The 13,506-nt window shown below is 41.0% G+C and overlaps 1 protein-coding gene across 3 annotated transcripts in view; it reads left to right on the forward strand.

Moving 5' to 3' along the window:
• Window positions 1–11,695, forward strand: part of CARD14 (caspase recruitment domain family member 14) — a 71,601-nt gene extending 59,906 nt beyond the window's left edge. For all 3 annotated transcript variants that reach the window (XM_063456285.1, XM_063456286.1, XM_063456287.1), the window contains 10 exons: window positions 712–766; window positions 1,635–1,824; window positions 3,082–3,208; window positions 5,883–6,120; window positions 6,213–6,276; window positions 7,141–7,231; window positions 8,833–9,006; window positions 9,972–10,111; window positions 10,193–10,308; window positions 11,319–11,695. In XM_063456285.1, the coding sequence (XP_063312355.1) occupies window positions 712–766; window positions 1,635–1,824; window positions 3,082–3,208; window positions 5,883–6,120; window positions 6,213–6,276; window positions 7,141–7,231; window positions 8,833–9,006; window positions 9,972–10,111; window positions 10,193–10,308; window positions 11,319–11,526 (1,403 nt within the window). In that variant the 3' untranslated portion in view covers window positions 11,527–11,695. The remainder of the gene's footprint in view (window positions 1–711; window positions 767–1,634; window positions 1,825–3,081; window positions 3,209–5,882; window positions 6,121–6,212; window positions 6,277–7,140; window positions 7,232–8,832; window positions 9,007–9,971; window positions 10,112–10,192; window positions 10,309–11,318) is intronic.
• Window positions 11,696–13,506: the final 1,811 nt, after the last annotated feature.

Consider the following 13,506-nt stretch of genomic DNA (forward strand, 5'->3'; position numbering starts at 1 on the left):
TCAGCATTCACACACTAACACTACACACAAATACACCACTGCATTCAAATTTCAACACTACGTACAAACACGTCTGTGTTACACACCAAAATCATATGTAAATACACCCCTGCATTCAAAAACCAACACTACACAAATACATGCTTGCAATCATGCCAACACCACACACAAACATATTCCATACAAAAACCTGTTTACATTCAAACACACAAAAACTGCTTAGTGCTTAATACAGACCTGGAAACATGGGTTAATGGTAGAGCCCCAGCTGTCAATGCATTTCTGGAGTTGCACGACAGATGGGGATCTACCTTTTAATCACCCGTGCAACAGGGAGGCCCAATAAAATTCTTGCACCTCTCTACTTTAGGTCTGCCACTGCGTTGAGGTGGAGGACGTGATTGCACGCCTGGGGAGGGGGGACAGGGTCCAGGGGGCCCCAAGCAAATGCTTTGCCCAAGGTCCAGTCAATATTAAAGACGTCCCTGCATATTACGCACAAATACAACGATACAAAGCAATTACAGTAAAAATAACACAAGCAGAATACGGCAGCATACACACCTCAATTAAAAAAAATAGGACCGGCACGCTACGGGACATCACAATCTTATATTGGCACAGTGCTGCTAAAAGGTTGCCTACCCCTGGTCTATGGCATCTATTGAGGTCCTACCAACCAAACACACGTTTCCCCTCATTGTGTTTCAGATCTCCAGATGTTCTCTAATATGGAAAGTGGTGAGAGCACGGAGGAGAAAGGATTGTACGTAAGCCCGCTTCTAATTCATACATTGTATTTTAGTTTTTATTTATTATCCAGCAAAACAGAACTTCTTTTAACCTGACTTTGCCTGTTGCAGCCATCCAAGGTCTGCGTTGATTTGCTGGATTTAATGTTAAAATTGATGCTCATAGCTCCATCAGAGCTTTACTGGTGTAGATTGATGTTTGTAACATTAGTGAATACTTTGTATCAGCTCGGAATATTTGTATTGTAAATATATAAATGGCATGTAGACAATATAAAGCAAGTTTTTACCCAATTCCCCTGAATACTGAAAGCTTGCCGACTGTACACGTCACACCCCCAAAACCCATTCACCCACTTTATGTCCAACATCGGTGCTCCCTGTGCCTAGAGGGATATTAGCTATGCTTCACTGCTGATACCTTACAAGGTTGAAATGATTGTCTGGGGTTGCCGTATCTCTCGTGCAGAGGGAACTTGCTGGCATTTCGGATCTGAACTGCCCGTACGGGTGGGACCAGTCTGATATGCTTCAGATATGTTCTCTCTGTAATGGCACAAGTGAGCAAAAACTCACCCGAGCGGGGATGTACTGAAAGACAAGCTACTGAGTCTATCTATAAGCTTCTGTCTGTTCTCAGGGTGCTTCAGTTGTCCCATGTATCTCCATCAACACCGATTTGTAAAAAAAAAAACAATAATCATTAATAGGGCTGTTAAGTAAGTGCAGTCTCTGTACCTGCCTGTATTGGGGGGATCATTTGCCAAACACAACATAACTTTTACTTGCTGGTAGTTTGAGATCTGCAATAATTCCTTATGAATAATGTTTTGCATATGGTCCGTCCTCCTTTCTCACTGAAACTTTGTTCTGCGTTAACAGATCCATGCCACGAAGGCGTCATGCCCAAAGAATGAACACGCGGACAACCATAATAGCTTTCCAGGGTGATGACCTTCTAAAGCAGATCTGCATCATTGGGGGAAACAAAACAGGAATATTCATCCACCAGGTGACCAAGGATTCCGCAGCAGATGAGATGTCACTGGTTCCAGGATGTCAGATAATGGCTGTGAGTCAATTTATATCCTCTTACATGTATTAATACACTCATAACTTCAACCTCCCTACCATGGCACACTCAGTCCATTGACTAATTCTACTCAACATACTCAACTTTGACTCTGCACTTTGGATAGGCAACGTCTAGAACTGTGAGCGTGAACCTGTCTTCTAAGTGATAATCTATGAAGGACACTCTTCTTCACAGCATTTGGACTGTGAGTAGGTAACCCCTGGAACTCCAGAAGCTATTTAAGTGTCACTGTAGTCACTAGAACAACTACAGCTTATTGTACTGTATACAGGGCCGGACTGGCCCACCGGGATACCGGGAAATTTCCCGGTGGGCCGTCGGCACCTGGGGCCGGGCAGACAGCTGGGTCTGCTGGTCGCTGGCTGGGGGAGGTCTGCTGGCGGCCGCAGGGGGAGCAGGCTGTTCTGTCTCTGCTCCCCCGCCCTCGCGCGCAGCTTAATGAGACCGGGGCCGGAATATGATGTCATATTCCGGCGCCGGTCTCTTTCTAGCGCGCAAGGGCGGGGGAGCAGAGACAGAACAGCCTGCTCCCCCTGCGGCCGCCAGCAGACCTCCCCCAGCCAGCCGCCAGCAGACCTCCCCCCAGCCAGCGGCCACCGGCCAGCAGACCTCCGCCAGCCAGCGGCCGCCAGAAGACCTCCCCCTGCGGCCACTAGCCCAACCAGCCGTTTACCCACAGGTAAAATGTAGGCTTCTTGACAGTCTCAGCCAAGCCAAAGCTTTCCTATGGGAAAGCATTGCTATTGGCTCAGATCATCACCTCTGATAATGTCAGCCAAGCAGGCAGATCAGGGGCAGAGCCAGCAGCAACATACTGGATTAAAAGTAAATTTTTACTATATTTAGGGGACAATGAGGGGCCAAGGGTCCTACATGGTGTTTTTAACACTATGTTCAGGAATACATGTTTGTGTTCCTGACCCTATAGTGTTCCTGTAATTGCTGTCTAGGTGGTCAGCTGGGAAGGATGATGTCACAGTATTTGCACTGTTTTCAAACTGTGTGTCTGCTTGACGTGTTCTTAGTTGCTAACTATGAAGCAAAATCTCGACTTAAGTATTTGGGTTTCTAGAAATTGATAATCACTGCTAGACCTCATACAGACTGTCTCGTTATACATGCATTGGGTCAATCAATTGACACTTGTAAAACATTATCAGTAAACAAAGTATCTTAATAATTCTAATACCGAGGACTAATCTTAACATTTTTATATATACTTTTTTTGTGCAGGTAGATTTTGATGTCATGAATCCCTCTCACAGGGTGGATCTGGAAGGGATGACTTCAGAAGATGCCCACTGGACACTGAACAGAGTGAACGGGTTCTGCTGTCTTTCCATTCGATGCAACATGGACGGTAAAAAATGTTGAATAATCCGCTTGTGTTCATTCCATGTGTAGAATATTCCTGGATTCTATGTGTGTCCATTCCATGTGTAGAATATTCCGGGATTATGTGTGTGTCCATTCCATGTGTAGAATATTTCAGGATTCTATGTGTGTCCATTCCATGTGTAGAATATTTCAGGATTCTGTGTGTGTCCATTCCATGTGTAGAATATTCCAGGATTCTGTGTTTCCATTCCATGTGTAGAATATTTCAGGATTCTGTGTGTGTCCATTCCATGTGTAGAATATTCCAGGATTCTGTGCGTGTCCATTCCATATGTAGAATATTTCAGGATTCTGTGTGTGTCCATTCCATGTGTAGAATATTCCAGGATTCTGTGCGTGTCCATTCCATATGTAGAATATTTCAGGATTCTGTGTGTGTCCATTCCATGTGTAGAATATTCCAGGATTCTGTGCGTGTCCATTCCATGTGTAAAATATTTCAGGATTCTGTGTTTCCATTCCATGTGTAGAATATTTCAGGATTCTGTGTGTGTCCATTCCATGTGTAGAATATTCCAGGATTCTGTGTTTCCATTCCATGTGTAGAATATTTCAGGATTCTGTGTGTGTCCATTCTATGTGTAGAATATTTCAGGATTCTGTGCGTGTCCATTCCATGTGTAGAATATTCCAGGATTCTGTGTTTCCATTGCATGTGTAGAATATTCCAGGATTCTCTGTGTCCTTTTCATTATTATTATTATTATTGCCATTTATATAGCGACAACAGATTCTGTGTAGATTCATGTGAAGAATATTCCAGGATTCTATGTGTGTCCATTCCATATGTAGAATATTCCAGAATTCTGTGCATGACCATTTCATATGTAGAATATTCCAGAATTCTGTGCGTGTCTATTCCATGTGTAGAATATTTCAGGATTCTATGTGTGTCCATTCCATGTGTAGAATATTCCTGGATTCTATGTGTGTCCATTCCATGTGTAGAATATTCCAGGATTCTATGTGTGTCCATTGCATGTGTAGAATATTTCAGGATTCTATGTGTGTCCATTCCATGTGTAGAATATTCCAGGATTCTGTGTGTGTCCATTCCATGTGTAGAATATTCCAGGATTATGTGTGTGTCCATTCCATGTGTAGAATATTCCTGGATTCTATGTGTGTCCATTCCATGTGTAGAATATTTCAGGATTCTATGTGTGTCCATTCCATGTGTAGAATATTCCAGGATTCGGTGCGTGTCCATTCCATATGTAGAATATTCCAGAATTCTGTGCGTGTCCATTCCATGTGTAGAATATTCCAGGATTCTGTGCGTGTCCATTGCATGTGTAGAATATTCCAGGATTCTCTGTGTCCTTTTCATTATTATTATTATTATTATTGCCATTTATATAGCGACAACAGATTCTGTGTAGATTCATGTGAAGAATATTCCAGGATTCTATGTGTGTCCATTCCATGTGTAGAATATTCCAGGATTCTGTGTTTCCATTCCATATGTAGAATATTTCAGGATTCTATGTGTGTCCATTCCATGTGTAGAATATTTCAGGATTCTGTGTGTGTCCATTCCATGTGTAGAATATTCCAGAATTCTGTGCATGACCATTTCATATGTAGAATATTCCAGAATTCTGTGCGTGTCCATTCCATGTGTAGAATATTTCAGGATTCTATGTGTGTCCATTCCATGTGTAGAATATTTCAGGATTCTGTGTGTGTCCATTCCATGTGTAGAATATTTCAGGATTCTGTGTGTGTCCATTCCATGTGTAGAGCATTTCAGGATTCTGTGTCTGTGTGTACAAAGTTGATTTCCAGAAACAGAACAGACAATCCCCATATAAAACACTTTGTGGTTGTGTAGTAACAGGTCAGGATGTCACTATATGACAGAAAGCAAATGAGATCTTCCCAAAACAGATCTATAATTACACTTTAAAAATGTGATGACACCAAACGTTCAGACAACGTTACTTTTCCCAGGAAGAACAGGTCCATTTCCAGATATGAGACATGATTTATATTTCTGAAAAGATCACTGGCCAGATCTTTGTTGGTGCGTTGGCCAAATAGATATTTTATATAAAACCTTAGTGAATCCACAGAGTCCGCAGACACAATTCTTCGTTTGCTAGACTGTATCTACAGGTGCTAAATTCAGGATTCCTGTGACTTGAGTTTTGGCGAGCTAAAAGGTGAACTTGGAAAAATTCGACAACATTTTTAGCAGAGAGTTCCCAAGTTTAGCATTGGACCTTTTCTTTGACAGAAACTTGACTGCTAAGGCTCTAGGTTTTGATTTTTTTTTTGCCTACCTAAGGTTCCAAATGTTAGTTTGCTTCCTTGAGAATTTTTGTTCATGGGATAACATAAGGCTGTCATTCATGTTGAATATATGGACCTCTTTAGATAGATTTAGAAACGTTTGCGGTAATTATGCTGGGTATCCTTTAGTTCATAAAATACTAATTTTCTTAAAGATAGATCCTATATTCCTGTTCTTTGGATGCTTAGAAATGCCCCTTCATCCAGTTCTGATATAAAGAATATGGTGACAGCACAGAATTCTGACTCATCTTCTTGCCAGGGTGCGATATGATAATTCTGATCGTCTTCTTGCCGGGTTACGTTAAGACATACCTGACATTCTGCATGTCATTTCACAGAGTACCGTAAGTTGCTGAATGATATAGACAGCGGATCAGCCGTTTCGGGGGACTCCTTCTACGTACGTGTCAACCAATCTATGCCAGGACGGTTAGGGGGCGGCATGCAGGTCACATGTGGTGAAATACTTCACATTAAAGACACCATGTACAAAGGGCGTCAGCAGTGGTATGCTCACAGAGTCAATCCCTACACCATGAATGACGGCGAGTCTGGATCAATTCCCAACTATCGACAGTAAGTTACTGATACCCCCCCTATTGCATAGAACCTTAAGTATACCTGCCCATCACTACTTCCAACTAAAACCTTTCTTTGCCATAAATCAGGGCTCAGGAACATTTAATCAGCTCCATCCAGACCATAACGTGGCAGAATGCTGTCCATCGCAAGGTAAGGTGGGACGACGGGCAAGTCCTCTCTTTCAAGGAGTATTTTACAGCTCTGTTACTAGGCATATACTTGTATTACTGTGTTACTAGGGATCGAATTGATTTATAGTAGCAGAGGCTGACGTTTGGGAGTCAGGAAACCAATTTTTTTCAAACTGCTGAAAATGAGGCTCTGCACCTTAAGACCCACACACCACACACAGAAATATTACAAGCATCCCAAATACACTAACTTACCCACAGAAAGCTTACACTCATTCATAACACAACAGTCATCACACACACACAGTATCACAAATGCCCAAACAAACATGCAACACCACAGACAGTTCTAACCACACGCACAAATACTACAAGTGACTCACATACACACAATTTATCACAGACAACAAACACAAATACAACAAACATTCCACATACACACGTATAATACCACAGACAGCCCCCCCCCACATAACTACCTCAAACAGGGAACACACATACATAACATGAAAAATAACACACTACAACAAACAATGTACAGATAAACAACCCCACAAACCGTCCCTGCCACACACAATACATACAGCCCACTTACATACACACATATACAACTTCATAAAGCATCTTCTACACCCATACATAACACAAGCAGAAATCCTTAACATACATAAACATTATTTACAACAGTAGGGCCGGCACCCTGAGGGGCTTCAAAGTTTTACTTTGTCACAGCTCCACCAAAAGATAGGGCCTACCCCGATGTAGAATTGTTTTTATTATCTATGTCAGTTTCACAGCTTACTTTTACTTCATTTCCATAGCCTTGTGTTGGTAACATGATCCTGTCGGTAATAGTATCTGTCTCTGGTTTATTCTTCCACAGTCAAAAAAGCAAGTCCGCATAGTGAGTACAGACCGGTGCACGTCTCACTTGCTGTGGACATCTATAGACTGTGGACTTTGTCGATGTGAAGGTAAGTACTAGTTTGTTAGCTTTGCTCTCCGGGCCACACAGCATCGAAAGCGTGGATGCCCACACCTAGACTGTAACCTATGTAGAGGAAGGTGTGGATATTGTAGTTCTTGGCTCGTAATATTATATGCTTACAATATATACTAAACAATCCCAAATCCAGACCTTAGTAAAAAGTGTGAACCAGTATCAAAAAATGTGAAGCAAAAATGTGAGCAATAAGGGATTTCCCCTCTGCCATCATTATACAGCGCTACGGAATTTGCTGGCACTATATACATAATAATAATATGGTTAACCCTTTTTCTCCCTCCCCTCTGGACACTTCTAGTGTGGATTGTACTGCCCTCTAAAGGTTACAAGCGATATTACTGCTCTATTCGCGATATTACTGCTCTATTCGCGATATTACTGCTCTATTCGTTTTTTTATAGTCACACAGGATACACACGTTTTAAGTGATTTAATGTGATTCTTGCTGCTCCTTTAATATAATGGAGATTGCCTATGACAATATTAACATATTTATATGAGGACTGATATTGTTAATATTCCAAATCTATCCTATCCTTTTAACACATATACCTAGCCTGGCTGGGTGTTTGCTGTAGATAGAGTTATTGTTGGGGACTTTATACTGGAGACATTTTGAGATTTTGTTCGTTTATAATTTGCTGTGCTTGATGGCCCCTTTTTTGTATAACTTTTTTGGTGTTGTTGCATACTTTATCCTATTTATTTTAATTTTTTAAATTCTTAAGTCAGTTTATTGGGAGATATATATATATATATATAATAGGCTCTTGTCTAGCTTATATTTTTTGAGCTTATATTTTTTATCTTACTTAGCATATAGTGTTTGGTCTTATCTCCTACTCGCCTGTTAATTGCCTGTTAGATCATTCAGTAGCTTCTTGTATATAATTCAAGTTCAATTAACAGAACCGGAGATAAGAACCTCTAAAGAAAACACACTATGCTGTAAGATCTGATTGAAAAACAAAACACTTTTTAATGGAGGCTGTGTACGTTGAGCAGTGAGACTGCAGGGATATTATCTACTTACCAAAACTACTTCATTAAGCTGAAGCTGTTTTAGAGCTTTGGGAGCCCCTTTAAGGATTATATCGCTCCCTTCTTTGGACAAGGTTTTTATAATTTGTAAACTTTTTTGAATTTATTTATAATATGTATTTTTATTAGAAATTTATTTTCTGTTTGCTAAATTTGGTTGTAGAAGAGTAAATGTTTATCTTGTCACAAAATTATTTGCTGTGGCCACCGCTCACCCCCCCCCCCCCTCAATAAAAAACACTATCAGGGGTGACTTTGTATCTGCAACGTCACTCTGCCCATTTTCCCATAAAAGAATAGCCATTACATAAGCAGTATTAATGACAGGTTGCAGTATGTTGCAAAGAACATTTGGTTTGGTAATATGCCCATCAGGTTACTAACGCCCAATTACTCATTCTATAAAGTCTCTGGACTATGAATTTATAGAAATACCTTTTTAGTTTGTAGTATTTCCTTTTTTTATATTAATTTCAAGTAACACCACTTGTTGTTCTCTCATTGTTTTCATTTTTTGTGTTTGTACAGATTCCTCTACAAGTTCGGCACTGACCAGAAGCTGCTTCACGCTGATGCCATACACCTTGGTGACACAAATCAAGGTTACGTTACCACGACCGGTCCTGGTTGTCCCTTCTTTGCTTGGCCGACATCTGAGTGAGAAGCTCTGTGCCACCAAGGACTTCATGAAATGTGATACAGGTACCTTCCATTCGTCATTGTGTTCATTCCGTTACATAATTACTGAAGGTACGGGCTCTTGCACGGCGTTCTAAAGGGTCTTCATTGAGACCACGGACCCAGAGTCCCGAAAGACTATGGAGCTTAGTGCCCCATCATTAGCTGGTAATCCAATGTGGTGGAACAAGATCATAGTCTACTGCACACTATAACACTGACTGGTCACTTTATTAATACTGAACCAGGCTGGCAATGCCTCTGATTTATTAGCAGGACTCACTGGATGGTTTAACCAATTTCTGTATATTTGTCACAGTGAGCTGCTTGGGAGGAAAGTGCCAATATTAGAAACCCCGATTCCTGCATTCATAGCAGCTACCTAAGACTCCGGGATTCTTGGGTCACTAGAGTCTCCAAAAATATCTCAGCATGGCTCAACTTCTACTTGTAAGCTGTGAGTGGGTGAGTGTTAATTTTGAGCCATGCTCTAAAGGCTACTGTGCAAGAAAATCCCAAAAGATGACTCCAGTAATCATTCTGCTACCAGTCCCTTAGATCACATTTCTTCTCCATACTGAGGTTTGATAGTAGAGATATATTGCTCAAGGGGAAAAGACAGTGTTTCCTGTCCCAGAGGTATCTAATCGATCACTTTTGGAGAGATGTGTGGATGGATGGAAAGTCTACTCATTGTGTCCAGCATCTCCTAGCACAGGGGTTCCCAACCCAGTCCTCAAGTACCCACTAACAGTCCAGGATTTAGGGATTACCCTGTTGTGTCTAAAGTGTTTTTTTATTCTTCTAAAAACACCTTAGACACAGTTGGGCAACCCCTAAATCCTGGGCTGTTAGGGGGTACTTGAGGACTGGGTTTAGAACCACTGTCCTAGCACATCAGATAATGATATTTAATACAACCAGCTCCAAAACACAGTAATCGGTATGTCCTCATGGTAACATGTTGTGACCTTTTACCTTTACTCCAGAATGCTTGACTGACGCAGAGTACGCGGCAAAGTATCAGCGCGGTGATGTGATCGGTGAGAAGGAGGGTGAGAGGTCTTGTTTCACCAGACATACTGTGTCTTGTTTCACCAGACATACTGTGGAGTCTGTGGCCCAGCAGGTAGGTGCACTTGAAGATCTGCAATGCTGAATTGAGGGAATATAAAAAGGGCAATCTCACTTTTTATTTATTTTCTCGCAGAACACACACTGCCTCTTGGAACTTGGTCTGTCTTGTCTGGCTCCTCTGATCCGAGTGGGGATCTACCCAATTGTCCTGCATGTCCCATTGACAGAGAAGAGTATAAAAAAACTGAAGTGAGTGCAACTTCCATGCCTTATGTACTGCGTAGGTTTCTATAAGAAAGGGAGAACAGGGTGCCGGGAGTGTCCTCCCTTGGTGTTAACTTAGTTAATGTCTCACGAAATACCCTGATACACATAATATATCCACGCGTAGGGTAGAGCTTTGATATCAATGTGTAGCTCCTCAGGGGTGGTGTTCACATTGAGTGGGAGCAAGGCATCTTGGGTAGGCTTTGAGAGTTTAGAAAATTTTAATATTTAGTAGGTAGGATGTGATGTAGAGCAAGATGGACCCAGGTTTTTTTTTGTTTTGGTGGGGAGTGGTATGGGGAGGGTACTGGATGGTTTATGTGTGGATTATAGGCGAATAGTTATTGGGGATTTAGGCCAGAGCGCAGGTAACGATCTCTTTGTTTTTACTATGTATTTTAAGCTGCTGGATACTAAGCTACTGCTGCTGTAAGCGCGGTGCATTATCTTTGTGTTTGTATATGAATAGTCATTGGGCGTTTTTAAACTGATGGTGTTGTGTAATTGTATATAGCAATGAATATATGTCATTAACATTATTTTTTTTAACTGTCCTCTTATATGCCCCTTTTGTGTTGCGCATGGCTTTGACATACTATAGGTATAATAAAGGGACAGCGATTGGCTCTTGGGAGGAGTCAGAACAGCAGCTTAGCTCACAACGCTTTGTCAATGGTTGAGCTACACTGCGTACCTTCCAATCAAAAAGATGCCTTGTGAAAAGGGGAGATGTGGTTAATGGAGTGGAGTTATACTGCTAAATGGTGCAATTTTCTTTTTAAACAAAACTAAAGAGTGTCTGTCCCTTTAAATTTCTGTGCATTTCTGTTTAGCTTAGAACAGTGATTCTCAAACCTTTCCTCATGTTTCAGCAACAGTCCAGGTTTTGTCAGTATCTCCATTGCAATAAGGTCTGGTTTGGGAATCACTGGCTTAGTTGACGACTCGTATATGCAGCTGCATAACCTTCACCGCCATTTTTTTCTCCTTAGAAAACCACTCCATTGGTGGAGAAACTGGGAGGATCTCCTCTTGGAGTGTGCGCAGCGGGAGGAGACAGAGTTAGACGCCTTGCCATGCTTTTACCGCACCGTGGAACCAGAGACGTGGAACGATACGGAATCTCTGCTGAGCAGCGTGAAGGAAGTTATAATGGACGAACAAAAACGCTTTGTGTGGCTGGAGAACAAGCTGTGCTGATCGTTGGATGTTAAACGTGTCCAAAACTTCACAGCTCGTTTCATATCAGAGGATGTCGGGTTTCAAACCAACTGTCCAGGACTCCCTAGCAGCACAGGTCCTCAAGATCGCCTGAAAAGCTATTTTCACACTTCCTCTGAGACCACTGCTGGCGGATAAAGAGAAACAACGAGTGCTTATGTTCTAAAGCCATTTTAGAAAACCGACGACTCAACAGATGTTGAGGAGCTGCAACGAATATTATCTTCAAGGGTGAAACTACAACTACCAGATGTCTCCAGCTGGGAATCCTGACAAACTATAGCTTGTGTTAGTGCTCGTTCTGGATTGTGAGCATTATGGTTAAACAGGAGACAGAATGACGCAGCTCGACTTCTCTTCTAAGTTTGTCATGTGTGAGGAAGAGCCCTACGAACTGCAAAACAGTGGACGTTAGATCTGAGCATATAGTGATCCAATTCACACGTAATTTGGAATTTTTCAAATGCTTTAGATTAATGGACATAACGGTTTATGTACAGTTTAGTGAATGTTTTAGGATGAATTATCATTAAGAATTAATTTCTGGGAGTGTACTCGGAGCCACCTCAGCACTTAGTAGATCTTTCATTAGTACATAGCATTGCAAAGCATCGCTCTTCTTCTTGTATATAGCAATTATATCCTTCTCTGACACTGTTTCACCTTTGTTGGTACTTAGCAGTGCTAAGCACCCCTACTATGAAACTTCGCTTGTATCTGCACCTTAAAACTATTTCAGTAAAGAAAAGAATGTTACCTGGTCTGTTCCAATCTGTTCTCTCACATAATACATTATCCCTTAGAACAATCCACTCCTTCCTCCATTGCGATTTTTAAAGATATGGACTTTGTGTGATATCGTTGAAGAATCTCTGCTGAAAATAGGTGAGGTGAAGTGGTGTGGGTGCCTATAGTGTCCCTTTATTAGGAATATTAAAATGAAAAGGCACAGTTCCTCTGCAATGGTGGGGTTGAAGAAAGCATTATGTGGGACTTAAAGAATGAGAAGTTTTTGCAGATAACCTCCATAATATTGTATTTTTATCAGAATCAAAAAACAAAAGGTGAATTTTTTTTTTTAAGGGCAAATCGCACGCTGTGGAGTATTTATAAGCAATCTGTTGGTAAATAAGCCATCAGAATGAAATCATTATGAATGCATGCGAGTTCAATGCCCACATTCATTGAATGTGTTTACTCAGATAAAACCAGGCATAGGCTTCATTCCCAGAACTGAACTTACTCCTCCAGCATATTGTCAAATTGCCTGATATCATTTACAAATAGACACATGTATTTCTACGCTGGCTGAGGAACACTGTGGAAGCAGACGGGTAGCTAACTGTAGTTTTGATTATTTTGTTTCTGTTTTCATCAATGCAATAAGTATCCAAGTCTGCACAGTGTTTGCTATCAGCTTACAGACAGCTCCATTTTGGATTTTTGGAAAGAGAGCTGTAAAGTGACATTGCCTGTTTTCGTTTACAAACATCTGCTGAGCCACAACACGAGCCTTTCGGGGTAGGGAGGGACCGGTGTATACAATAAAAACAGAAATGCAGATTGGCTAAACACACAAAGTACTTGGCAATAAAGGGCCCTTGGACCGCACTCCAATATTTTCTCCAAGTTTAGATTTTTCCACACAAAAAAATAATACTTTAAGTTTCTATTTTTTTTTTTTTAAATTAGAATCTTGGGAAAAATACTTAGAACAAGTGAGCAGAAATCAAGAAGCCCGAACCAGGTATCCAGTGTCAATCTGGAAGAATATTTAAGATATTGAACAAATTACAAATATACAATATTCATTGTTTTTTTCCAGATTTATTGCTATGAAAAAATGTAACAGAATTATCATTCTAAAATGTACAAACAAAAAAAACAATGCGTACAGAAAGTTATGATCGTATCGGTTTGGATATGAAATGGATCTGCTGATATCAGATAGCTGTACTG

The sequence above is a fragment of the Pelobates fuscus genome, chromosome 5 (assembly GCF_036172605.1).
Source record: "Pelobates fuscus isolate aPelFus1 chromosome 5, aPelFus1.pri, whole genome shotgun sequence".
In the NCBI taxonomy this organism is placed as follows: Eukaryota; Metazoa; Chordata; class Amphibia; order Anura; family Pelobatidae; genus Pelobates; species Pelobates fuscus.